This window comes from Balearica regulorum, chromosome Z (genome assembly GCF_011004875.1).
Source record: "Balearica regulorum gibbericeps isolate bBalReg1 chromosome Z, bBalReg1.pri, whole genome shotgun sequence".
Lineage (NCBI taxonomy): Eukaryota > Metazoa > Chordata > Aves > Gruiformes > Gruidae > Balearica > Balearica regulorum.
In genome coordinates, this window is record NC_046220.1 from 56907951 (window position 1) to 56934410 (window position 26460).

The window sequence follows — 26460 nt, forward strand, 5'->3', positions numbered from 1 at the left end:
CCGGAGGGGGCCGCAAAGCGCAGGCGGGGCGGCGCGGCACGTGCGAGGTGAGCGGCGGCTCCGGCGGTGCGCGGTGAGGGTGGCGGGGAGGCGGCGGGGGGGTTTCCCGCGGGGCACCCCTACCTCACCTCACGGCACCCCGTGCCCAGCTGTGGGCCGGCGGTGTGCTGCGTCCTCCCAGGCGCCGGGGATCACTGGGGAGCGGGGTCGGGGCCTCGGCCACTCAGGCCCGGTGAACCGCGGTCTTGCCTAGCTGAGCCTCCGTGCTGACCGGCCTGTGGGCCACCTCTTCTGGTCCCGCACCGTCTACCTAGAGACGGGCGACCGCCAGTGAGAAGGGTTTAACTCCGTCAAGCGTGTCAGCCCGTGTTAGGGAAGTGCAGGCTGTCTTTTCCTCGCATCGCTAGCGAGGGAGCCACGGTGGTCCAGTAATGCTGTCTCTTGCTGCGTTTGCAGTGGTGCCGTCATGGAAGCCAAGGGTAAAAAGAAGTTCGTGGGGAATACTGGAAAAGCACCTCGCAGAAAAGCACCACATGGAAAAAGGAAATTTAAAAAAGGTAATGGTAAGAAAGGAAGGGCAAGGCTCTTTAATAGGAGTTCTGGGTGAACGATTATTGTTGTGCACAGGCATGCTCGAAGTTCTTTTTTTATCTTGATAAACTTATGTCATGAAATTACTAGCTTGGTACGTGAGTGAAAAGCACTGGATGTTGTCTGCGTGGACTACGGTAAGGCTTTTGACAATGTCTCCCATACAGTCCTCACAGGGGTGCTGATGGATTATGGCTGCATGAGCAGGCAGTGAGGTAGATTGAAAACTGGCTGAATGGCTGGTCCCAGAGAGTGGTAATCAGTGGCAAAATCTAGTCCAAGACCAGTAACTAGCAGTGTACCTTGGGAGTCTATACTAGGTGTAATCCTCTTCAACAGCTTCATTGGTGGTCTGGATGGTGGGGTAGAGCGTGCCATCAGCAAGTTCACCAATGACACAGGACTGGGAGGAGCGGCTGATGCACCAGAGGTCGTGCTGCCCTCCAGAGGGACTTCAACAGGCGGGAGAAATGGGCTGACGGAAGCCTTGTGAAGTTCATCAGGGAGTGAAGGGCAAAGTTCTGCACCCCTGAGGGGGGAACAACCCCATGCACCAGTACATGCTAGGGTAAAGCAGCTTTGCAGAAAAGGCCCAGGAGCTCCTGGTGATCACAAAATCAAACACAAGCCAGCAGTGTGCCCTTGTGGTAAAGGCAGCTAATTGGATCCTGGGCTGCCTTAGGAGGAGTGCTGCCAGCAGGTGGAGGGAGGCGATGCTTGCCCTCTCATCAGCGCTGGTGAGGATGCACCTGGAGTGCTGTGTCCAGTTCTGGACTCCCCAGTACAAGAGAGACATGGACCTACTGGAGAGAGACCAGCAAAGGGCCACAGACATGATGAAGGGTCTGGAGTATCTCTCCTATGCAGAAAGTCTAAGACAGCTGGGACAGTTCAGCCTGGAGAACTGGCTGAGGGGGATCTTGTTAATGTACATAAAAACCCGAAGAGAGGGTGCAAAGACAAAGCCAGGCTTTTTCCAGTGGTGCCCAGTGACAGGACCAGAGGCAGTGGGCACAGACTGAATCACAGCAGGTTCCTTGTGAAGATCACAAAAGACTTCGTTACTGTGAGGGTGACCAAGCACAAGCACAGGCTGCCCAGAGAGATGGTAGAATCTCCCACTTTGGACATAGTTGAAAGCCACCCAAACATGGCCCTGGACAACCAGCTTTGGGTGGCCCTGTGTGAGCATCAGGAGGATTGGACCAGATGACCTCCAGAGGTCCCTTCCAACTTCAGTTATTTTATGATTCTGTCTTGCATTTAGAACTATGCTGACTGTATAATTAAATAACCTGGAAAAAGTAAAGCTGAAATGCTTTAAATAGATTGCATTGCAAGGCCTTCAGCTCTATTTGATTGACCTAAAATACTCTTTTAATTAAAAATTTGAAGTTGATCACTTTTTGATTCTAGACTTTGCTTTCCCACATTAAGAAAAAGTTTATTTGAGAGTTGAAGCTAAGATGTGTGAAGTGCTGTGGGTTAGGATTGAGAAGATAACTTTCAGTGTTTGCTCTCTTCTGCTTAAAACAGATGATGTCAAAACAGCTCTGACCATAAACGATGAATAGATGATTTGGGAATTGATGACTTTGATGCCAGAGGTGGTGAAATTCTTAATTTAGAATAATTCTTTTTATGTCTGGGCCATTATACTGCTGCCCAGAAAATAATGGCTGGGCAAAACTTCCCTAGGGAAAACTGGGACAGCCAGGGTCTGCAAATGAAAATGTTGAGGAGCTTGTAAGAATTATTGTTCTATATATATATAACGGTTATTACAAAGTAATTTAATTCTTATTACAGTAATAATTTGTTATTTTGAAGCAACATTAGGTCTAGGATAACATTTTAATTTCTGGTTTGTTGGTTAATAGATTCGGGTCCACCAAAGAAGCTTCTTAATGAAGGAGATGAGGAGGGAAAGCCTAAATTCATTTCCAAGAAATTTGTGAAAGGACAGTTAAGACCTGGAAGAGCTAGTGTCAAACAATTCAAGAATAAACAGCAATCAGAAAAGCTTGCAAAGAAGAGGAAGCTCCAGGATGGTGAAGAGGGAGGTGAGCAGATTTTTAAGCCTGGGTATCAATGGAAACTAGATTTTGAGAAACACATCGTTCATCTAGGTCTTCCTCTTTCCTCCTGCCTTGCTACCACTTTTGCAAATTGGCTGAATGACTCCAAGTTTACTTCACATTTAGTCTTTGCTGTGGAAAATTTAACTTCACCTGACTGAGCTTGAGGCCAAAGTCATGAGCATGAAAAGTTCCGAATTATCTTGGAAGTCAAAAGCAAAGATAGAGTAGCAAATTTAAATAATTGGTATGCTGTCATAAAGCTATGATTGTTCTAATGACAGTATTATGTGGCTAGCTTGAAACATTGTTTTCACACAGATTTGGAAAATACAGAGGTTTTCATAAACTGTTTTAGAAATTTAATCCTCCGTTCTAAAAGTACTGGCTATAAAATCTGGAACACAAAAATTCATGAAACAAAGTTGATTATCCTTTATATTATTTTTTTCTGTGGTCCAAACTATGTAAACACTTTTTTCCCCTTTGTTTTTCCTTTGTTCATCTTTTTTTTTTTCTCCCTCCCCCACCTTTTTTTTAAAGAAATCATTGGTGTTAACACTGCTTTTTACATTTTACAGCTTAGTTTTGTGTTTATACAGAGAAGCTGAATAAATGTCTGCTTTTATCACTGTTTAAATGGATTTCTTTTTTAACTTTATTTCTGGTACATGAGAGCTTCATCTTGTTCCTTCCTCTGCTGTGAAGCAGAGGTCTACTGTGACAATTAAACAGCATTGTAAAATGGAAAGTGGAATCTTACCTGAGGGATCCTGAAGTTCTACATAAAATGTTAGTTGTTTGAAAGTCAGTAGAAGGTGTTGAGTATTTTATTGTTGCTGTTGTTGCATGTTTGCAGAACAGCTTCACATGGTATATGCACTAGATGTCTGGAAATTTAATAGCAACAGAATGTTCCTATTAAGGTGTTTTAAAAAAGAACCAAAACAGAACCACAAACCAACCTTTAAATGTCCTTTATAAGAATAACTGAAAGCTGCTGTCTGTTGCACAGTGACACTGCTCTCAAAGTAAAGTGTTACTGGTTTTACTTGTCACTATTACTTTAGGAGAGCGATGTAAAAAAATTCATAATTTGCTTTGTAAAAAGAGAGCATGGTTTTTGGATGCGTGAGATGCTTAAATGTGTGCTGCTAAATAGCAACAAGCGCTCTAAAAATTTAAAGCTGGACCTTTAATGTTCCATTTAGAGGTAATAGTTAGCATGACTTGCTTCTGTGAAACCATGTAATATAAGATGATGTTTTTCTTAAGGTGTAAATAAAACTAAAGTAAAATACTTGAAGTTTTTCCATAACTCATTTGTGGCACTTTATAAAAAGTTACCTTAACTGAGTTTGTTGTGTGGCAATGTATAGTTGTTGTATAGTAAAATCCCATACTTAAGGAATTTGACTGAACAAAAAAATGTTAAGCATGTTAAAAGGCTTAAAATCTCTTCCTTTCTCTGAGATTTCTGATATATATATTTGAGTTAGAGCTCTTCTTTTGAGAGAGGGAAAAGATATGTGTGAGTACAGGATGAACTAAAAAGGAAGAATTACCTGGGGCAGTCATAGGCTGCTAACTGCATTTCGAGTCAATTTTCAAGCTATTAAGAGGTTTGCGATGCATCCTTTGACAGAGCTTTGAGAAAAATCGTCATTTGCGTTGGTCTTCCAATATTGTGGAAGTGGAAATTACTAGCTTAGCATAGTTTCTCAATATTTACGCTTTCATATTAGCTAGCTGGGTAGCTGCAGGCAAAGCTCCCAAATTGTTAGCAGTTCATGTCACAATAGCTGCCATAGTTTATACTGGTAAAGGATTCCATTTTGCTTTCCTTCTATTGATTATAGAAAATGTATTTATTTTTGTCTTCAGGGTCAGAGTCTAAGAAGCCAAAGTGGAACGACTTCAAAAAGAAAAGGAAGGAGTTAAAGCAAACCAGACAACTTAATGATAAAAGTAATTATGACATAATTGTAAAATCAAAGCAAATATGGGAAAGTGTGAGAAGGTAATAATGATATTTTTTTTCTTTCATTCAGTTCGCTTTTAGTCATAAATTACAAGAAGTCTCTCTTTCTCCTCTTGTAGTTATGTGAAACTGTATTTCCACAGTGAAACTTCATGGGTGAATGATAACGTTACATGGAATTCTGTAGATGGTTCAAGCAGAGTATGGTGACCCATGGTGCTAGAAATGTCTGGATTGAGCTCACTTGTATTTTAGACTAAAATTTGTGAGTAAGTGCTTAAGGAGTTGTCTTATTTTTTGAATCCTAAAGCACAGAGCATATATGGATTCAGCTTGATCTTCTAGTGGGATTACTGCATGAGTTTCTTGTGGAGGTTTGTATACTCTCTCTGGGCAAGTGTAATTGTAGAACTGGGGCCCCACATCAGGAGGAGGAGTTAATTTTACTTGCTGTAAGTGTCTGTGCTTTGCAGTTTTGGCTGTAAGATGCTTATGAATCTTTGAATCTGTAAATAACTCTGGCTGCAGATTTGAGTTTATGTTCTCTTTAATAATACTGTTACTCAGAAGAGAAAAAAGTTAGGAAATCTGGTTTGGTTTCTAGGAACTGAAACTTCTTGATTACATCTATCTACAGGTTTAATGAATAACAATGTAAATTTGTATTAGCAGGTGCTAACTTTATTTTATACTGTCTTGCTTCTTAATTTATAGATATAAGTGAATCATACTACAAAAAAGCTGCTTCCTCAATTAAGATTGTTTTACTTTTTTTGGTTCTAGGAAGAAATGCGATAAGGAGAAGCGAGAAAAGCTAATGAATGAACTACAGAAGCTTCTTCATGGAAAAATTAGAAGTGTAAGAAAAACTAATGCCATAGTGCAAAAATTCCCAAAAGCTTCTTTAAAGAATGGTGAAATATGAATTAACTTTTGATAATATAGCACTAACCTATTCTTCCAAAAGCTGCAGGGAAATCTTTTAAACTGTTAGTAAAAAAGCCCAAAACAACCAACCCCCCGAAAAAACCCAAACCAAAATAACCCCAAAACTGAAAAAAAACCAACCCCAAAACAAAACTAGGATTGAAAGGCTGCATTTGGCACCTGGATTTTAGGACAGTAGTCCTGGGATGCTTTGTCTGTCAGCTGGCAATTACAAGGCTGTCTGTTTTGTCAAGCAGGTTTAGTCCAGTGAAGTTCTGCGTTCACTGAAGTTCAAAAACAGCCACTCAGAGTTTTGATTACTTATAATTGTTGCTTTGCAGTTTTCTTTTAGAGAAGTTAATGTCCTGATACTTAACTATACTAACAAGTCTTTCTGCTTAATTCTTGAAATGTATAAATTTGCAGTGAAATACATGTTGGATTTTAAAGTGATTCTTGGTATTCCGTGCCACAAAGTGGAACTGTATTGTCGCACTCACTCTGAAATTACAATGAGAGAAAAGGAGATACCATTTCATGGTTCTCTCAGTATTATATCCTCAGTATTATGTCCTCAGTATTGATGCACGTCCTCAGTTATCAGCAACTGGAAGCATTATCTGTATTTTGTTTGATAAGAGTACTTATAAAACAGTAAAAAACCATTAAACCAATTTGTTATAAGCAGGTAACTATTGTTATAAATGGCATTCCATGCTACATGTGGCATTATCAGAGAGCAAGTGCATTAAAATAAATTCAGTGCATGATACTGTTTGAACTGCCTAGGATAATGAAATCTTTCTGTCCTGTAGCTGGCATTTGCACATGATTCAACTCGAGTGATCCAGTGCTTTATTCAGTATGGTAATGAGAAGCAAAGGCAAGAGACTTTTGAAGAATTGAAAGGTAATTTCTTCCCATTTGAATTTTACCTGTGTGCGTCTCTATTGTTGTTTGGATGCATTAAAACAAGACATATTATTTTCTCTTGAATGTTTTTAACTTTCTGCTGAAATGATGCATCATTCCTAGTGATTTCTTAAAACTTATTTAAACAATGGCATCTTGTTTTGTAGAGTTAATGTAGTGAAAAATCAAACCAGGTGAATGTTTTTCCCTTCTTCTAGATAGCCTGGTAGAGTTGAGCAAGTCAAAATATTCCAGAAATATTGTGAAGAAGTTTCTTATGTATGGGTGAGTATGAAATGAATTTGCTTAGCTGTGTTGCATTGTTTCATTTCCATTGTGAAGGCTGCTTAATCTTTCATGCATCGATCATGAATAAAAAAACTATGTCTCTGGAAACATCTTTGTAGTAATGACAAGACAGGAGAGTGTCTGGTATTGCTAACAGCAGTTTTCCTTTTGCAAAAAGTAAAGCTAAATCTGTACAGATCGAGGAAAACATGCCAAAAAAAGCTCAAATGTATGCTCAAAGTTGGTCTTTGCCTTATACAAAAACCTGGCTTTTAAATTTTTTTTCTGCTTAGTGTTTCAGGAAGTCGTCCTTTATTCTGTAGATTTTATCCACTGGTTTCTTTTCTTTCCCTCGAAACGCCTTATGATTTCTCCAGATTCCTGGCTTTCTTGCCATATTTTCATAAATGCCATAAGGCTCATCCAGATGCATATATTTCCTGGTTTCTGTGCTAAAACTTACCAAGTAAATGTGCTTCCAAAAATAAAACTATGGATAGATCAGCTTATCCCTAAAGTTTTAACTCTTGCTATCTATGTTTCTGTGTAAAACAGGACAAAGCCACAAGTTGCAGAAATAATAAAAAGTTTTAAAGGCCATGTGAAAAAAATGCTCCGTCATGCCGAAGCATCTGCTGTAGTGGAATATGCATATAATGACAAAGCCATTTTGGAGCAGAGGAATATGCTGACAGAAGAACTATATGGGAACACTTTCCAGGTTTACAAGGTGATGTTTCAATACTTTAAGGTGTTTTAGCATCTAAGGTATTGTGTTAGTAATACCTTACCTATCTTACCTACTATTTATTTTGATTAAATTCCTTTCTGTCAGCTGTCCAAATGTAGTCTAGTTTAGCATGTTTAAACGTTATGATTACTTGCACATTTCTATTCTAGGTTAAATTGTGGGTTTTTTCAGTTTGAGCTATGTAAAATATATTATGTTCACGTACGAGCTTGCTTTGCTCATCAAAGACAGCCTAATACCATATAGTTGCAGTTATCGTAGTGTCATAGTCTTAGCCTGACGTGGTCATCCTTGCCGAGATAAGATTTCAGCTTAATTCCCCATTAATGCTGTGGATGGCTTTTGTGTCAGAACTGCCTTGCATCTGGTGAGAACTGAATGTGTGCAGAATGTGCCTGTATCTATATACAGTATGCCATTTAGGTTAAATTTTTAGCTTTGCTTTCTTTTCCCATGGCGATAGGACTTGAGTCCAACCTGTCTTGAAACCATTTAGATGTAGATCCTCAACAGGCACTGGGAACCTTTTTAAAAAGTCCAACCTCCTTTCTTTTGACTTCTGTTTTTCCTTCTTTCTTGCTGACTTGGAAAGTTGGTTTCCATTAGAGGCACAAATTGTTTTATTTGCTAAAAAGTACAAAACTGTTTTACACAATTATAAACTAGAGTGACTTTTGCCCTCTGCTGTACAACACAGCACACTTTTACCCAAGATTTATGCTAAAATTCTGTAAGAAATTAACACTCAATTCAGAACTGTATTGCTATTTTTTCTTTACAGTTTTTTGTAAGTTTTAGTAAAGCATTTTGCAGTGCTGTAATAGGTATATGGTATATATTCCCCCTCTCTGCTGTTCTTGAACTGGAATTTCCTGGGCCTTGGTTAACTTCTCAGTTCATTGACTTGTTGCTGTGTTGCCCCCTGGCATGCAGGATTTCTGCGTAGCCCAGGAGTCCAATTTTGTGTATTTAACCTTGTATGTGACAGTCTCATGAGTAACTCACCATAATTGGCAAAAAACAGTTTAGACCATAGAAGTAGTTTTTGTTTACTAACGATGAATGTTCAATTTGTAGAAAGTTGAGGACGTGGTTTCTGACATACTCAAAGGAGATAAACTTTTTATTTTTAAAATTGTAAAAACTGTTAGTTTTGCAGAAAATTAATTTTGTTTGTGATATTGTTAATGAATTTTGATTGAAAAGGGACTGAAGATTACAATTTTCTATGAACTCCCATACTTACTGGGAATGATTAAACCTCCGATTGTGCATTTGTTTCAGACACCAGTTGTCCCAACGCTGGATAAAGTGTTGGAAGCTCAGCCTGAAAAGAGAGAGGCCATCTTGGATGAAATGAAACAGATTCTTACACCAATGGCACAAAAGTAAAGACAAAAATTGATTTAAGATGTGACAATCTAGCATGAACCATTTTTTTTTGACATACAGATAGACAGTGATATTGATACTTTATTAAGCTGTAACATTGCTGTGTTGTGTAGTAAGTAACTATGGTTTTGTCCAAAGTGTCATAATGAATATTTTAATTTTGAACTCCAGTTCTGTAAATTAAAGTGTCCCCTGCCCCAGTCAAACAATTGGTAGAAATCCTACAGTGTGGTGTGCTTCCGTAATGCATCCTACAGTGTGGTATGCTTCCATAATGCGTTATTGGATAAACTTCTACAGTGGTCTTCAGGAGAAAATATTTTGCTAGGTTTTAGAATTTTCCTCATAGTATAAATGCTAAACATCTAATCCAGAACAGCTATGTGTTTTCTGCACATCACACTCCTGACTCCTTTAAATACGAAAGAAGTATTGCTAGCTTATGTTAAAACCATTACTTGGGGGACTTCTTGCTTATTTTCCTCTTCCCAAATACAGAGAGGCTGTGATAAAGCACTCACTGGTACATAAAGTATTTTTGGACTTTTTCACTTACGCTCTTCCGAAACAAAGATCTGTAAGTATGTTTTGTTTGGGTTTTTTGTCGTCTTTTGCGTTTCAGTGGAATGTTTTTAATCTTGTCATGAAAGGGGTTTAAGTAGACAAAAATACACAGCTTACATTTATAGACTTCCTCACATCTGGCGATGCCACACAGATGACTGGGGAGTAGTGTTGTATAGAGATTTACAGTCACAGTGAACTTTCACAGTAAAACAATAGTGTTTGTGGTATTTGAATTGAAAAAAAAAAATCGAATGGAATGACTTTGATGTTTTCTTTCCCCATGCTAAATGCTTTTCAATAGCTGGAGAATAATTAAAGCCAGGGACATTGCTTCCAGTAGTTTAGCTTTCCAGTGTCTAGTTTCTTTACCACTTCTGGCCATTGTCCAAAAAACTCTTGACCAAGATTGGGCCCTTTTGTCACCAGCCAAAACTTTGTCTTCTGCCTCCTTCTGAACCAAGCATATGGCTTGTATCACTATGCCTATATTTAATTCCAGTTTTAAGCTTACCCCAGCCATTCTTGCTAAAACCATGCCTAAATCCATCTGCATGATGTGACATTATATAAGCTGGTATCCTGCTTGACTTCACTTGTCTTCCAGCTGCGCCCATCGGCCTCACCCTGGTTCTGCAGTTCAGCACCATCTCACTCCAGGCCAGGTGGAGCCTTCTAGACTTGCAGTCTGTTACCTACTTCTGCTGGACTGGACTCCTGAAATCTTGTTTACTGTTAACAAACCCAAAGCCAGGTGTAGTGAGGTGGACTATTTATGGCCTATTCTCAGTTCAGATCTTACCTAATTAAAGGTTCTTTTGCATGGTTTGATGTAGTGCTTTGTCAGAGAATGCTTCTGGATTCACAGTCGTGTGAATCAGGGGAGTGAGGACATATCTCTTCCTCCTTGCTTGGCTTTTTGTGCAGACATGGTAGCATATGGATATTCTTTCTGCGGTTTGGGAACCCCTTTTGTAGATCTGTTCCTGCCTGTGGATATAGCCAGAGACACTAATTGTGTTGTGACTGAGCAGTTTCTAAATAAATGGTAAAGTACTTGGAACCGTTGACTAGGGAGCGAGATGCTAGGGATGGGAACGGTGATAGGTGGGAGCTTCATGTGAGAGACATCTATCAGATTTTAACAGCAGTAATATCTAGTAACCCAGGAGCGTTTGGTGGGCTTTTTTGGCTGATGGTGTTATTTGTTATATGGCTTCAGAACCTTTGATACAAAGACGTAACTTTTGACTGAATCTTCCATATCTGATTTATAACATCACCTGGTGCTTAAATGACTTTTAGTTCTTCTTTCTTTCTGACTAATACCCTGCATGTATAAATAAATTGCATCACCTTCAAAGACTTTCTTCCTAAATTAATGGTTGTCTTTGTCTCCTCTAATTTTAGGCTCAGTTCTGAGCACCCTTCCTTGAACTGTCTATAGTAGGACAACTGGCAAGCTTCAGTACAGTTCTGATTTCATAGGATGAATATGATGAACAGTGCAGTTTTGAAGGAAGAAAGCTTAAGTCATTTACAGTCTTTTGGACTCCTTTTGAGGCCGTTTTTCATAGGTCAAGGCAATGACAGTGGTTCTGTAGAGCCAGTGATGCTCTCTGTAGTGTTGTGGGCAGACAAAAAATCCTTTCAGGCGCTCGCCCACCTGCCTTGACATTTCTCAGGCTTTTCTTTCACCTTTTTGCTTTATCACCTTTTCTTCCCCAGGAAATGATAGAAGCTATTAGAGAGGCTGTCATCTACCTGGCACACACTCATGATGGAGCCCGAGTAGCAATGCACTGCTTATGGCATGGTACTCCCAAGGTATTGTTTGATTTCGGTCTACCTGATCTTCTTTAATAATAGTGTAGTTTGAGACTGTGAGTATGATTACTCACGTGGGTCCTTCTGCCAGCACACATTTTGATGCAGTTAAGTATTTGAGCACAAGGTTAAAAAGTGGCCTCATTTTACCTATTGGCAAATACAAGCAGTAGTTTTTTGTGAATCAGATGCTTTCGTTAGAATTTTTATAATGGAAGCATCTCCTTTTATTTTTAGCAGAGTTCTTAGAGATGATACATAAAGCTTTTCCATTTTAAGATTATTGACCATTCATTTATCTTGTAGATTTGTTAATGCAGGTAAAATTGGCAGTAGGGAGAAGACGGTAAAGAAGTCATAATGTGGAACAGTGTTTGGCTTTGGAATGCCAAGGCTTAGAAAATGTTATAGGAACTGTGTTTTATTTTCATCTACTAATACAGTGTCCTGAAATACTTTAGGTGTAACGTATGCCAACATCTCTTGGAAATATTGTAATGCCTCCTATCTTTTTCTGTATTAAAAAAACCCTACTTATGGAAATAGTATGCTTGTTAGAGAGTGCAGGAGAAAAAAATGAAGTTCCTAGGATCTAGGAGTAGTAATGGGTCTAAAGAAGACTGAGCAGTGATTGCAAGAGCCAAAAGTAGAAGCACTGAGGAAATTTTCTGCCAAAAAAATCTTGCTAGTAAATGGGTTTTGAAGCGGTCTAGAGTCCTTACTACTTTAAAGTTTCAGGTCCTGTGAATAAGTTTCTTTCCAAATGAAGAGTTGAAGTGTGTTCTTCTGTAAGTCATGAAGAAGATGTAGGTGAACATAGGTGGTGGTTTGGGTTTTTTGGGGATTTGTTTGTTGTTGGGGTTTTGTTTTGTGTTTGGGTTTTTTTTTCAAGTTTCCCTTTTTGGCATCTTCCATGGGTGGGCTGGACTTGTAAACGTATCACAGAACCCCCCTAGGACTGAGTCTTTCACAGTTCAGGTTTAACTCTTCATACTGTTTCTAGGTGTTGACTAATAGTACAAGTGTGAGACTTTGGTAAATAGCCTTTGCTTTAGTAAGCAAATTGAAGCTTATCTTTTTGAAGGTGTAAATAACAATTTATTTACTCAGAATCACTGTGATTATAGGCTTATTTGAGTTTCTTGTTTCCTTTTGGATAGGACAGAAAAGTCATTGTGAAAACTATGAAGACATACATTGAAAAAATAGCAACAGTGAGTGTTCATTAACCATTTATTTCACAGAAGTCTCTGAAAGACAAGTGATATGATAGAAGCTAATTTGAATGTGCTTTGGTACTGAAAACAATTATGAGATCTTAATAAAACTAAGTTTAATATAGTGGTTATGTACTAGATAATAGGAAATATGTTGAACTTTATGGAATATTTAGAGATGTATTGAGAAGCTTCATTGTGGGCATTAAATGTAATACTATCCTTCTTTAAAGTAGCTGAATTAATGATAAGTCCTAAATTTTTTTCTACTTTTTTTTTTTTTTGAGCCCAAGTTTGTATCGCATCTTCATGTGGCTCATTGGTTAATTCTCCTTGGTAGGGAGTAAAATAACATGTATACAGAAGAGCAACAAAAATTAAGATGTGTTGGAGATGTCATTGGAAAGCCCGTTTGAATGTGCATATTTCTTATAAGATGCTCAATAACTTTTTAAGTCAGGAAGCTTCAAAATGAATGAATGCTGAAGTGACCTACGGTGGAAGAAGTGTCTACATAATTTTTCTCCTGAGTAACATGTGCATTTGGAGACTACAGCACCAGTAGAGTAACAGTTGCAACCAGATTTCATGGTGCTGGACAAAACTGCAACTGTGAAGAAAAGCTTTCCTCTCTTCCTGGTTGCTGTATTGTTCTTTTACTAATAGTTGATGTGGACTCAGTCAGTGAGCTCCGAACTTTTTTGATGACGCAAGCCAGACATGCATCCCTCTTTTATTTTTTTTTTATATATATATATGTGTGTGTGTGTGTATATATGTATACATTATGTGCATGTACTACTAGTACATCTTATAAAACATACACAGAAATAGAAAATTTAAAAGGATGAGATAAAGATAACCAATGGCTATTTTTATATATTTATTAATGGTACAAAAAAATATTTTCTTCCTGCACCACAATGGATTGTCTTGTGCATCCCATATTGGAGGCCACTGGTCTAAGTAATGTTTCTCTCCATAATTTCCTAGTAGCAGAATAAATAAATGAATTGTTACATTTTCTAAAATATACATTATATGGAAATATGAGACAGTGCGTAAATAATTGCTAAAACAACACTGATCTAGCTTCACTTTGACGTAGAGTTTGACTGACATACAAATGAATTGGGTTGTGCCCTTTTGAGTGTGCTAGTGACTCGCTCTCCAACAGTGGAGTAGAGACTGTATGGCTCATTGCAGAGACATGATCTCCAAAAATGCAGGATGTGATTTATGTCCATTTTAAGCAAATCAACCATAGAAATAAAATCTGTATGTAATGTTCCTGCAAGGCAAATCCTGTGATTTCAAATGATGGTTAAACAATAGGATTAGGTTAATAGCTTGGATGTCATAAAGCAGTATATCAACTTATAATGGCAGATCAACTTAATCTATCTTTGTTTTAATAACATGCTTCTCTTAACAAGCCAAGAGAGCCTAAATGTTGGGCTTCTTTCCTTCTATGACAGTAGACAGAGTTGGCTTGTGGTTCGTGTTGTAGCATGTTTGAGATAAACTTCCAGAAATGTTTCTAAGTCAATTACTATATTCATAAATCTTGACTGTATGTGGTTTCTGATGTCTCATCTTTGCAGGGTGAATTTTCTCATCTGGTCTTGCTGGCAGCATTTGATTGCATTGATGACACTAAACTTGTGAAACAGTTAATTATATCTGTAAGTAATTGAATTTTTCCTGAAATAACATACTAAATAGTGTCAGTGTGTTTGTCAGTGTATAGGAGGATGAGAGTGGGAATCCATCTGCTTTTTTTCAAACCATTTAATTCCTTTCTACCTTTTCTGTTTCATTATATTTGCATATAATTATTTTTTTTTCTTTTCATAGAAGACCTCAGCACTTTCATATGTTATCTTTAGTTATTTAGTTGAATTAGTTTTTAAGCTAGATTCAGTGCTTGCTAAGAATTACCCTTTCTGAACATGTTCATGCTGGCTAATGGATGATTGGTATCTCTTTAAAGTCAATGTCTTTGTCATAGAAGTTTGAGCTCTGCTAGAATTTCAAGAGATTAAATTTGGTGGAAAACATCAGAATGATTATGTCATCTTACCCATTTTACAGACAAAATGTCAAGAATATCTGTGCCTAGAATGTCCTTATCGTGCAAACTTACTATTGTAAAAAAAGGTTGTTTAGCATATTTAGCTCTTTTCTTTTGCAGAAGTAGCATCTTGGAAAGTGGTACCTCAAGATAAACTATAGTAAACTTTCAGGAATATGGCAACAGGCCTGAATATAGTACACCATGACTTCAAACAAGAAGAAGTACTTGGAGACTTGGCTGAATGCTAAAACTATTAACTCACATTAATTCTCGAAACTTGACATTTTTATTTAATATGTTGATAATTAAATGACAACTAACGTTCTGGATAAAATCCAGATAAAATACTTTTATCTTGCTTCCAAAACGGATACAGATAGATGTCTGAAACATGAGAGCACTCAGCTGTTTTGCTTCACCTACATGCAATTGCAAAATGAATGGTATGGGGAGTATGATCTAGTCTGCATCTGCTTCCTTGTGGAATGGCCCATTTCCCCACCTTCCTTCCAAAAAATTATTTAATAGGGTTTCATAAAGTGTTTATACTTCAGATTATGTTTACATGCAAATTTTATCACTTCTAAGATGTTTTAATCTGTAAATTATCATGAAGTTATACATTCACACTGATAAAAGAGACTTCATGGTGCACAATGTGCAAGCACGATACTTGATGTATAGTTTATAACGTGCTTAGAGTAGTATGCTGTAGCTTTTAGGACTGATGGGTTGAGAGGCATTGGCAGGAAAGTGAAGATGAGGCAAATATTCTGTGGAGGAAGAACGTGAGGAGAAAGGGGTTACGATGAGACATGCTTTAAAAAATATGATCAGTTCTTCCATGGAGCAACTTTGTATGGGGGGGAATTGGGTTTTTGTACTGTGGCATGGACATTTGGCCCTAAATCTGTGCCTCTCTGATGGATGTGGAGAGATGAAAGCATACCAGAGTGGAGATGGCTTTTGTTTGTCGGGTATATTAGCTGTAATCACAGCTGGGTTTTGTTTCCAGAGTCCAGTCTGCAATGTAACAACTTCTGGGCAAGTTCCAAGCAAATAAGACCTGACAGATCAGAGCTGTCTTAATACGGGAACACCTCAGTGATCTTGCACGATGTTACAAGCACTCTACTTTCTGAAGGCTTTATTAGTTCAGATACTGTGTTTGGCTTTAGCTGAACTTTCAAGGTGTCATTTAATTCCTGAATCATCTGTGGTTTTTCACCATCTGAGAACAAAGATAATGGAGTGTTTACTGTTTGGTCATCCTACTGCATCAATCTGGTCACAAGAGTAAGGGTGAATAACGCGGAGTGGCCTTCATGCATACAGAATTGGCCCATCTGGGTTTATATGAGGTCAGGAACAGGGAAAGAATGTCAGGGAAAAGGACAAAAATATCAGGTAAGATCAAAACCAGCTCTTCAGATGGTGAATGAAAACTAGTAGCAGATGATGAGGTGGAGGCATCTAGAAATCAAGCATTAAAGCATACTCTATAAAAAGAATCCAGTTCTCAAAATGATCTTAAAGAGCAGTTAGACTTCTAAAATGTCCTATATCAATTATTATTCTGTCCATACTAAAATTTAACTTAAGGAATGTAAGGAAAATAATAAATAATTGGGGGGGCAGAAAAAGCAGTGTTTAGGCAGGTCTTGTCCTTTTTTTTTTTTTTTGTAGTAAAATTGATTACTTACGTGGATTGGCAGAATGGCTGGGAATTGGTAGGGAAGGGAATGTTTTAAGTTTTTTAAATCCTGTGAGGAAAATCTTTCCTTATCATCGTCTATCAGCTCCACAGAGTCTTAATCCAGGACCAAAGAATATGTGTGGTGCTTTAAACCTTCATGTATGACTGGACATCGTGAGCTTGGCACACCTCAGGATTTGGGCATATGTTAGCGGGAAATCCTGCTCTTTCATGAGGACTCCAAGCAGGCAGTGCTAGGGAGACATTACCGACAAGAGACAGCATGCCAGTGTTGTTTAGAGTTTCTCCTGGTACTTTCTCAATTCTGGTACTGAAAGTGACCAAATTTGCTAATTCATTGGAATCGTAGAATCAGCGGGGGAAATACACTTCTGGAGGATTTAAAGAAAAATGTGTCTATTAACTTTTATGCAAAATGGCTGTGTTATAGGTTGATTTCAAACTGCAGATGATTTTTGGTTTTGTTTGTACTAAACTAAGTATTTTCTGTACCAGTTTTGAGTTTGCAAATATTTCAGCACCTTTGTCATCCATTTAATTGATAAATGAACTTCACCTACATCGAATGTACACTCCCTTGAAAGTCAGCATGGTATCAGTGATTACTCTAAGGTGGTGTGGTAGAGGATCCTTTGTATGTCTGGTCTGCTGAGGTTATGACTTTTACTGAGATTATATTTTTACAGTATATGGCATACTAGAATACATGTTGTTCTTTGTGCTTGCATGTATTGGTGAAAACAAATCCTTTTGTTGTATTTTCTAATCAGTGACATTGATACATCTGATGAAGACATTTTAAACCTTTTTTTTTTATATTACTTCTTGCACTTTTCCACATTTTAATTCCCATTAGAGTTTTTTTTATTTAATTTCAGAAGCAGGTATGAATCTTAGTCATAGTATGTAGTTTTCCTTTCCTAAGCTTTGCATTTGAAAGGTAATCTGTAATTACCAATGGCTCAAAACTATTACTTCATTAATGTTTTGTTGCTGTGTGTTTACTTTTACAGGAAGTAAATGCTTCTTTGCCCAACATAATAAACAACAAATATGGAAAAAAGGTCTTGTTGTACTTGCTAAGTCCTAGAGACCCTGCACATTTTGTTCCAGAAATCATTACGCTTCTGCAACAGGGAGACGGAAATGCCTATAGGTAACTCAGATATGATGGTTAAGTTGATTTCCCTGAAGTCCGGAAGAGTTCATGCAACTTTCTGACATGATCAGTTTAATTTCAGCTTTTCTTCGTAATATATCTAAGTACTGTAAATACATACAGATAATACATAAGTATTATTAAATATGTTAATCTGTAGTCCTTATTTCTGCATTTTTAGTTTAAAGTTCATTGGTGGCCAGGGATGTATTGGTGATCAGCAGTTAAACCCCATTTGTGAAGGGCAAAAATTGTGATGTGTTCTTTGTTTAAACTCATATATCAAATCTGGCATGGCAGAAAATTTGTAATAGGCATTATTGGTGGTTTGAGTTGCATAAAAGTATATCTCAAAATCTAGCAATAAAAATGGAAATTGTTAATTTGAATTCAGTCTCTGGTATTGACATTGATGCTTATCAGCTTTTGAAGAAAGAGCAATTTTAGATTATTAGAAATAGGTATCAGTAATTGAGATAACAAAATGAATAGAAAATAGAGGTTAAATTATCATTGTTAACAAAAAAACTCTGAGGTTTACTGGCAGTTAGCTTTAAACACTTTATCACTCCATGTGTTCTTAAAATGTGTGTGCAACGTGTTTAATTATATGTGAAACAGAAAGAAGAATAATGCTTTATTTTGATCTTCCAAAAATTTATAGCTGTCTCAAATAGAGTATATGTTCTGAATTTCTTGTTGCTTGATGTGCATAGAGAGCAAGTCTTCTGCAGTAATGTGCTGTCTCTTTCATCAGTAAGAAGAATACTGAACTCCGCCGCCGTGAACTCCTGGAAGCCATTTCCTCACCTTTGCTGGAATATTTGCAAGAACATACCCAAGAAGTAGTGATAGACAAAGCTACCTTTGTCTTGGTTGCTGACATCTTAAGAACAGCTCTTGGTGACATCCAGCCTGCACTAGATGCAATTGCTGATTTAGCAGCAGAAGAGCTGGTTCCAGGTGGCTGTGATGGGCAGGTAGTGTAACAGAGGACAAGGTGCTGAGGGCTTGCACAGTGTTTGCTTATTTTGTATTACTAAAATGAAGTCTGCTCACTTTTTGCTTTGTGTAAGACGTCAACGTACTGATAGTGCTCATACATTAGATGTGGTCTCTGTTTTCTGACGTTTTCCTTCCATAATGTATTACTGTTGCATCTGGAGTGATGAAGGCTTGAGCCAGCATTTCATCTGAGTTGTAGAGCAAGGTACTTCATAATCTTGACTCTTCAGAACTGCTTTAAACACTTTGTGGGAAGGTACCTGAACAATCATGTTACACAGTCGCTCTTTTAATGTTATTGCTATGCAATCAAGCAGTTAGTAAGTTTGTATAGTACATTTGACTGTTCACACTGAGAATGATAGGGTCTCTTAGCTTTCAGGTATGCGTATCTCCATGCGAGGAAAGATCTTAGATAATAGCTGTTTGTCTTTACAGTGTGACCTTCTCTTCAAAGTGTGCCACTCCCCTATTTTGTTGAGTTACGCTCAGATGTGTGTTTGTAGACTAGAAAATGAAAAATGCTATGTACACTATATTTAAGATAGATGCCCTCCAGATTGTCATAGTCGTGCTGAATTTGCTCTGTCTTTCCCCTTCTTTAAGATATGCATTTTACAGAATTTTACATGAACTACGCATGTATTCTGTGGTTTTCTGTGAATAGTGTAGTGAATTTTCAAGTCTGAAAACATGGAAAGTCGGGAAGCTCTTGCAGAGGCTGCTAGACCAAGAGATTCTGCTCAGTAAGCATGAAGTCCTTGGAAGGGTGGATGAAGCATTGGTTGTTACAGATGTTACAGGGAAGGTGGTAAAAAATAAACTGGTCAGTTTAAGTAAATATTCAGATAGTTGCATCAAACTTCCTGACATTTGCATAGGTGATGACTAAATGGATCACTGTGATGTGGTGTCTGAGGGCAGAGTGGATAAATCAAGCAGGAATATTTATGGACAGACATGTAACTGAGTATTAAAACATCATTAAATAATATGGTTTTGTTTTGGTTTGTTTTTTCCCCTTAAAGCTTCACATTGCAGAGCATCCAGCAGGCCATCTAGTTTTGAAATGGTTAATAGAGCAAGATGAAAAAATGAGAGAGAGTGGAAGAGAAGGTATGTTGGAAATTCAGCTTTACTTGATCAAATTGTGACTTAAGAGTAAGCAGTTATCTGACCTAAAATAAGATTGCTGCATTTATTTCTTTGAATATACTAATATATGAAAAATTTAACATATCCTCTAAAATTATTGCTTCTATCCTGTTGCTGTTATGAGCTGTTATATGAACAGCATGACAAGGATATGTTTGCTTTTTCTACAAAGGAAGTACTGGTCTGGTTTTTTTCCCTCAGGGGTTTACTGTGTATTTGGGACAGGGTTCAATTCTCTGTTTAAAATATCTTGATAGCTTTGTTAAATTACACAGCAATTTAAAGGATAATAATAGAAAAAGTCAAGTCTTTCTAACAGAAATACTTGTTTCATTAGCGCTTGTGAGCCAACCTGTAATCTTTACTGTGTTCAGTAGTGCTGCTGGGTTAATGCTTTATAACTGTTATTACAATAATTCATGCACAAAATAGGACATCTTTGCTATTTTATATCACAGAAGGCAGAGATTGGGCACAGATGTTCTCATCTTAATTTAGCTTTTAAACTTATTTTATTACATAACTGTAAAATCTTGTTGTGTGAATCATCATATCCTAATAGAGATTACTTTTTCCTCATACAAAAACCCCCAAAATTGAAAGGAGGTGGGGGTGGCATAATATAATCTGGAAAAAACTCCTCTATGTGTAGGGGGCATTTTGCTTTTCAGAATTATCAGACCTTGTTAAACTTTTTTTTTTCTTCTTACTACATTTGGCTATCCACTCTTTCCTTTAAAAATAAGAGTTAGTTGGTCTTTATTAAATGTTTCTCAAAAGATACTGTTTTGCTGCTTCCAGGTGGATTATTAAAAATGTGCAAAGGGGGAATTTTTATGTGAGAGTCTTTCAGAGACTAGCCTAACTGAGGTGATTATAATTGTCTGGATTTATTTCTGCTAACATCGTGCGATTCTTGTTTTAAACACAATCTCTTCCCTTTGTTTTCTTTGTTTTCCTGCAAAGAGTGTGCCATTGAGAATTGTTGCTCTGAATTCAGGGAATCAGCATTAAAAAACAACCAAATTATTATTACATAGGGAACAAGTTGAATAAAAACTGACTTGCTCTTCAGATGAAGTTCTGATCTAAAGTGACAGTGAAAAATTGCTTCAGTGTTTGCTTGGTGGTTGGAGTTGTTTGGGATTGGGTGGGGTTTTTTGGGTTGCTTGCTGATAAGTTTGCTCAGCATACAAGTTGTAAGAGCAGTTTTCCTGAAGTTCAGGAAATTCAGCTGGGGACTTGAGGTCAGCCTAGGTTCGTTCTTTTGCATATACCATTAGTGTAATGAATCTGCAAGTCAACTTAAGCTTTCAAAGCTACTGAAGAAATAAGAGCTCTGTAGCATTAGTACTGCTGAAAGAAACAAGATTACTAGTGGTTTTCATGCATCAATAAAGATTAGATCTGAAGTTTTAAGTTACTTAATCTGTGCACATTCTGTTTTTTTCGGTTGTACAGTCAGATGCTTAAAAAGGTTACATTTTTCAAAAGAGGTGTGTATGTATTAGTATATTGCATATGATTATCTCTTGTGTTGGTGTCATTCTTACCAAGTTCTTTCTTTGGAGTAGATGCCTTCTTTAAGACATGAATAACCTTTGACACCCTTTTAAAAAAGAAATGGCAAGTTTGCCTGCTTTATACTAGTCAACTGTCACACAGTGCTGCTATTGTCTAACTAATTTTAAACAATACTTGGAAGTAGTCAAACATCTATAAAACTTTTCATTGCAGTGAAGAGTCAATTATTTTGTGAGAGCAGAACTTTGTGAATACTTGGTGGCTAAAAACTATTTGATTAAATGACAACTGCGAGAACTTTTAACAAGCTTCTTTGTATTAAAGATCGTGTCTAATTTTTTTCTTCTCCCTACCCGTTTCCCACATTTTACAGTTTGCTTTGGAAGAACATTGGTGGAACGCGTTGGTATTGAGAATATGAAGACCTGGGCAGAAGTAAATCGAGGTGCCATTATTCTTTGTTGGTATGTAAGTCAGATGGCTATTTCTGAGTAGGTTGCAGTGTTAATTTCTTGAACAGCTAAGGGAACATCAGTTGAAATTTCTACCAGCAAAATGCCATTTTTTGCTTAATGTATACTGTCTTTCATCCCACTGGTAAGTCTGTGATGAAACAGGCTACTGGAAAAAGAGTTTCCATAGGTTGTTCCTTGAGCTCAGGCTGTTGGAGAGCTAGGAAGTAGCTCAATGCTGGAAAATCTTAAGATTAAAAATCAAATTTATTATTAAAATTGTGCCTGCCATGTCTTGTTTTACAAGCAGAAAATTTTCAGAAAAGCACTCCATAAATAGCTACATCAAAATAATTAACTCTGAAATACCTGTGACTGGCTGGCTGCAGCATACAAGAATCCAGATTTTTTTTTTTTTTTTTAACTTATTGCTTTGTGTTGCTGCCTTAATTACGGAGCCTAAGTATGTCTCTTACTGAAGTAGAAAAGTGTTTGGAATAGTCCATACAAGAGAACAGACCATGCAAAGGCTTACGGTGAGCTGACTGGCTCATATCTTCAAAGCAGTGAACTGTGCAACTAGTGAGATCAAAAAGACCCCACAGGAATCGGACTAACATTAACATTTTGTTTCATCAAATGCAAACAGCTGCATTAATCATCACTGTTTTCACTTTGTAACTACCTGTTGGTTTCAGGTCACAGAAACCCAAGCTTTTGTCTTCAGCCTGAAGTGTGTGGTCTATGTTCTGGAACTACTGGGTCAGCATTGCACTGTTGGCTCCTCATAAAGGCTTGCACTGAGCCAAAATCAGCAAACAATTCAAACAGACAATATGATTTTGAAAAATAAAAACTTCTTTTCCCTTTTTTCGCCCCACTTCTCCCTCTCCTAAAGTTACTTTAGACTCCTTGGTGTTTGCTTTCCATCTCTGCACTTTATGATTTTAAAAGAGTGAGGCTACTTTGACATTCATGGTCTTTTGCAAGGTGAATTAAAAGCTGTTTGTACTAATAGGACTTCTGTTAGTTAATCTGAGTTTAATTCTATCTTTTAGTTCATAACCATTGAGAGCACTACTGAGAAGAATTGGTAGTAGAAAAGTAGTTGCAATCCAGATACAAAACCAGTTTATGCAACATCAAAATAGTCATATGGATCTGGCTCTTAAGACTGTTCACCTGCTAAAATGATAACAGTTTTTCTTTGCCTCTTATAACAGGCCTTTAGAATTCAATAAATGCATCTAATGCCTTTAAGGTATCTGATCCTGCACACGCATGTTCAGTAGAGGTTTGTTATAAAGGCTTGTTCACTGACAGTGTATTAATGCTTGGACTTTTTTTCCTTAACAAGGCTGAGGAGATTCATTTAACATGTGGTGTTGCTGGTTTATGTACTAAGCTGTTTTGATTGTCCAAATAAAGTTGCAAAGTAAATTAGTGGAATTTTTTCCATGTATAGCACTTTAATAATTGTTTGGCTGTTGCTGTGACAGCAGTCTCTTAATAGGTCTTGAAGACTTACAGAAAAAACAGGAAACTAGTAATTGAATATTAGCAAAAAACCAGCACAGGAGCAGTGTATTTTATGGAAAAGTCTTTTGAGGAATGGCAGTCTTTCCCTCTCTCTCCTATTACTCATGGCACTAGTGGGTTGGGCTTCGAGAAGTGTTCTTTGTTACCAGGCAGGGGAGCTTATCTCCTAGACTGTCATTTTTCACCAATACTGAAACTCACCTAACAGGAAAGAGAGATAAAAGTATGGGGGAGGAGCGTTTGTTTGTTAGAATTTTGGGTTTGGAGGGGTTTTTTTGTTTTTTATTTTAGTTAAATCTGAATTCTTTGTAGTTTGAACTTCTCTTAATGACTTTTTAGGCACGACGACCTTTTGTTTAGGCAGCTGAAAATATATGAACATAACCAGCTGCTTTTGTTCCATTTCATGTGACACCTGTGTACCTCACTAAGACGTAGTAATTAATCTCATCTTCATTTAACTGCACGCATTGAAGTTGAGAGTTTATCTAAATCATGCAGCAATGATTAATTTAATTTAGTTTGTTATAGATAACTTTAATTTTTTTTTCATAAAATAATTGTTGAGTTTCAAAAAACCTACTTGTTAAAAAAAATACTCAGATACTTCCTTTGTCATAAAGGAGCTCAGATCCCTTACACAGAGGTAATTTTCAGATGCTACCAGTTCTCCCTGAAGCTATGATTGATTTTTGTTTTGTCGTTGACTTGCGGAAGCCATCTTGCATGCAGATCTGAAACTGAGAATTATGCAGTAGTCGGTCCATTTGAAGATTTTTTTGGCTTTCAAGTCATTTAAGATTATTTACCAGTTAGGAGCAGTTCATCGCGTGTGCTTGATTGCTTACTTACCTAGTATCCTCTGGACCTTCTCCTTTCATTGCCCTACTTGTTTTTAATTTGATTTTTATAAAAAAGTCCAGGGCCTGGTTCTGATCTAATACAAGTGTGAAGAGTTGTAAGGTGCAAAGAGGGCTCTTTGCAGACAGAAATCCAGCTTCGTGTAAATAAAGTGTTGTAAGTACTTGAATGTCATGGGTGCTGTTCTGTTTATGTTTCTACATCTGACCCCTTGGTATTTTGTAATTTGTCAATGATATGTAACATCAGGGTAGAAAATGGATAAAAACACACCTGACCAAAGCACTCTTTGATTTCCATGTGCTATTTCTGTAACCTGTGAAAGTTAATATTTTATATCCACAAAATACATAGGCCTCTGCCTACCAGGTCTTAGAAGAACTTTCAGAATAATATTTTTAAAAAACCCAAAAACCTATGTTAGTCTTTGGCTGTATTATCATTAAAAATACCACGTCTTGAAATAACTGTGGATACCAAAAGTTTGAAAGCAGCTTTACATGTATAGCTGTTGGCAGATGAAATTCATTTTTAGAAATATATAAAATGCAGTCCAGAGTGTCTTGCTGCTTTGTATGCTTTTTGTCCCTGGTGGTGAACCATGCAAATCTGTCCATGTTAAGTACCAATGTGTTCAGCACATCCTTTGTAACTACTCTCAACTTTCTTGCTATTATCAGAGGTACATGACTCACAGAAAAGCTGAGAAACTATCAGCCTCACCTGTGTTGAATTCATTTTTAAAGAAGGTCTCCTGATTAAATAGTAGTGTCATAGCTAAAAGTATAACAGAAGTTGCTGCTAGAAGTTGTTACTTGTAGTCATAATGTAGGAATGAAGACGCTGAAAATAGTGGTGGTGTCAGATGGGCATCCCATGCTTTACTGCCTGTAGTCTTGCCATTCTGCACAGGATTTGGAGTCCTAAAGAGACAAAATTTAAATCTCACCTTAAGCTACATTAATGCCTTTTCTGTCTTACTCAGTTCAGCCTGCCATATCTAATCCTTGTTTGAAAAGGAGGCAGGAAACGAGCCTTTAGGTAGCTGCAAATTTGGGAGCTGTTTGGAAGAATCCTAGAGACAGTAAAGACTTGTAGTATGCAGCCTGCTTGGTACCAGTACATGGGTGTTATAGTTTGTTTCCAATAGTTTATTTGTATACCAGTTCAACTTGTAATTCTGTTCTGGATTGTGCACATTGGCTGTAGAAGACATTAAGTTTTTTAGGCAGTGTTCACTCAACATTTTGTAATAGCAAATCAGGTGTGCCATTACTTCTACTGATTTTGTGTTATAGTCCAAGAACATTTCACTATTACCCAAAGGAAGAGGAAAAGGACAATCACTGCCTCGTTTGATCTGGATAGAGCAGAAGCGTTTTCTTTCCTAATAGTATTTTACAGTTTGTGTTGAATTTCCTTGTTTCTGGGGAAGAAAAGTTGTCTGGGAAAGCTGGTTTGTTTTCCAAAAGTAATATCTGAAAAAGAACAGAACTGGTAAGGCTCTGTAGTCCTGTGCTAAATTAAGCACAGAAGTACAATAGTGAAAGTACTTGATGTGTAGTAGATGTGCTTCGCTGCATCCAGTTTTAGGACACCCATTACAAGAGAGGTATTAAGAACTGGGGTGAGTTTAGTGGAGGGTGACCAACATAGTTGTGGGCTGGATCCTTTGGCCTCGAAGGAGAGTCTGTGGGACCGGGACTGGTTCAGCTGGGAGAAAGGACGGGTTTGAAAGCACTCAACAGCATCCTTGGCACTGAAGTGGATGGACGAGGGCTGGGCTCTCCACAGCAGCGCTTGCATGGTGGGAGGGCTAGAGGCAGCGGCACAAGCTGAAACATGGGAGACTCAGGATGGAGATAAAGAGAAGCCTTTTCCCCACGGGGACAGCCCAGTCTGATTTATCTTGTGTTGGTTGTGTTCTCACTTGGTGTTTCATGCTTCCTGAAAAGTTTTACCTCCTTTTCTAATAGGAGGTGATAGAATCTGCCCTGAACTATGTTCTTCCTAAATAATTGTTTCTTTATATGGACAGCCTGTTTTCCTATGACCTACATGCTGACCTTTGACATCCTTGTTTTTTTCCCTGTTTCTTGTAGCCTTCTCCGGAGCACCGATCAAAAAGTGGCAAATACAGTCAAAAAAGGACTGAAAAAGCTTGTCCCAAAGTTGAAGCTGAATAAAAATGTAAAAGGAATAGAAGCATTACTGGAGAAATTGACTTCCTAGTGTAAATGAATCTAAAAAGACGATGTACATCAATGCAACCAACTTAGAGTTGGTAAGATTTTGTACCGTGGTTGTTTTAAGAAGCAGTGTGCGCATTTGTAAATTAAAGAATTCCTAATCCAACTTGTCTGTTGTACTCATTCTGTTGTGTGCACTAAAGGGTTGCTCTCAGAGATTGAAATCTCAAGAAGATTTGAGAGCTAGTGGAAAC

General features: G+C 37.6%; 1 protein-coding gene across 4 annotated transcripts; it reads left to right on the forward strand.

Moving 5' to 3' along the window:
• Window positions 1-26372, forward strand: PUM3 (pumilio RNA binding family member 3). Of its 4 annotated transcripts, none has more exons than XM_075739953.1 (18): window positions 1-42; window positions 457-557; window positions 2472-2654; window positions 4554-4689; window positions 5434-5509; window positions 6393-6486; window positions 6708-6774; window positions 7333-7507; window positions 8813-8916; window positions 9419-9497; window positions 11213-11311; window positions 12472-12525; window positions 14133-14213; window positions 17336-17478; window positions 18239-18461; window positions 19515-19602; window positions 21539-21629; window positions 26120-26372. In XM_075739953.1, the coding sequence occupies exons 2-18, from the start codon at window positions 467-469 to the stop codon at window positions 26247-26249; spliced, it is 1914 nt and encodes a 637-aa protein (XP_075596068.1). In that variant the 5' UTR covers window positions 1-42; window positions 457-466; the 3' UTR covers window positions 26250-26372. The 4 variants fall into 4 exon arrangements, with proteins under 4 accessions (XP_075596068.1, XP_075596070.1, XP_075596072.1 ...); XM_075739955.1 differs by having other exon boundaries at window positions 12-47; XM_075739957.1 differs by having other exon boundaries at window positions 16-73.
• Window positions 26373-26460: the final 88 nt, after the last annotated feature.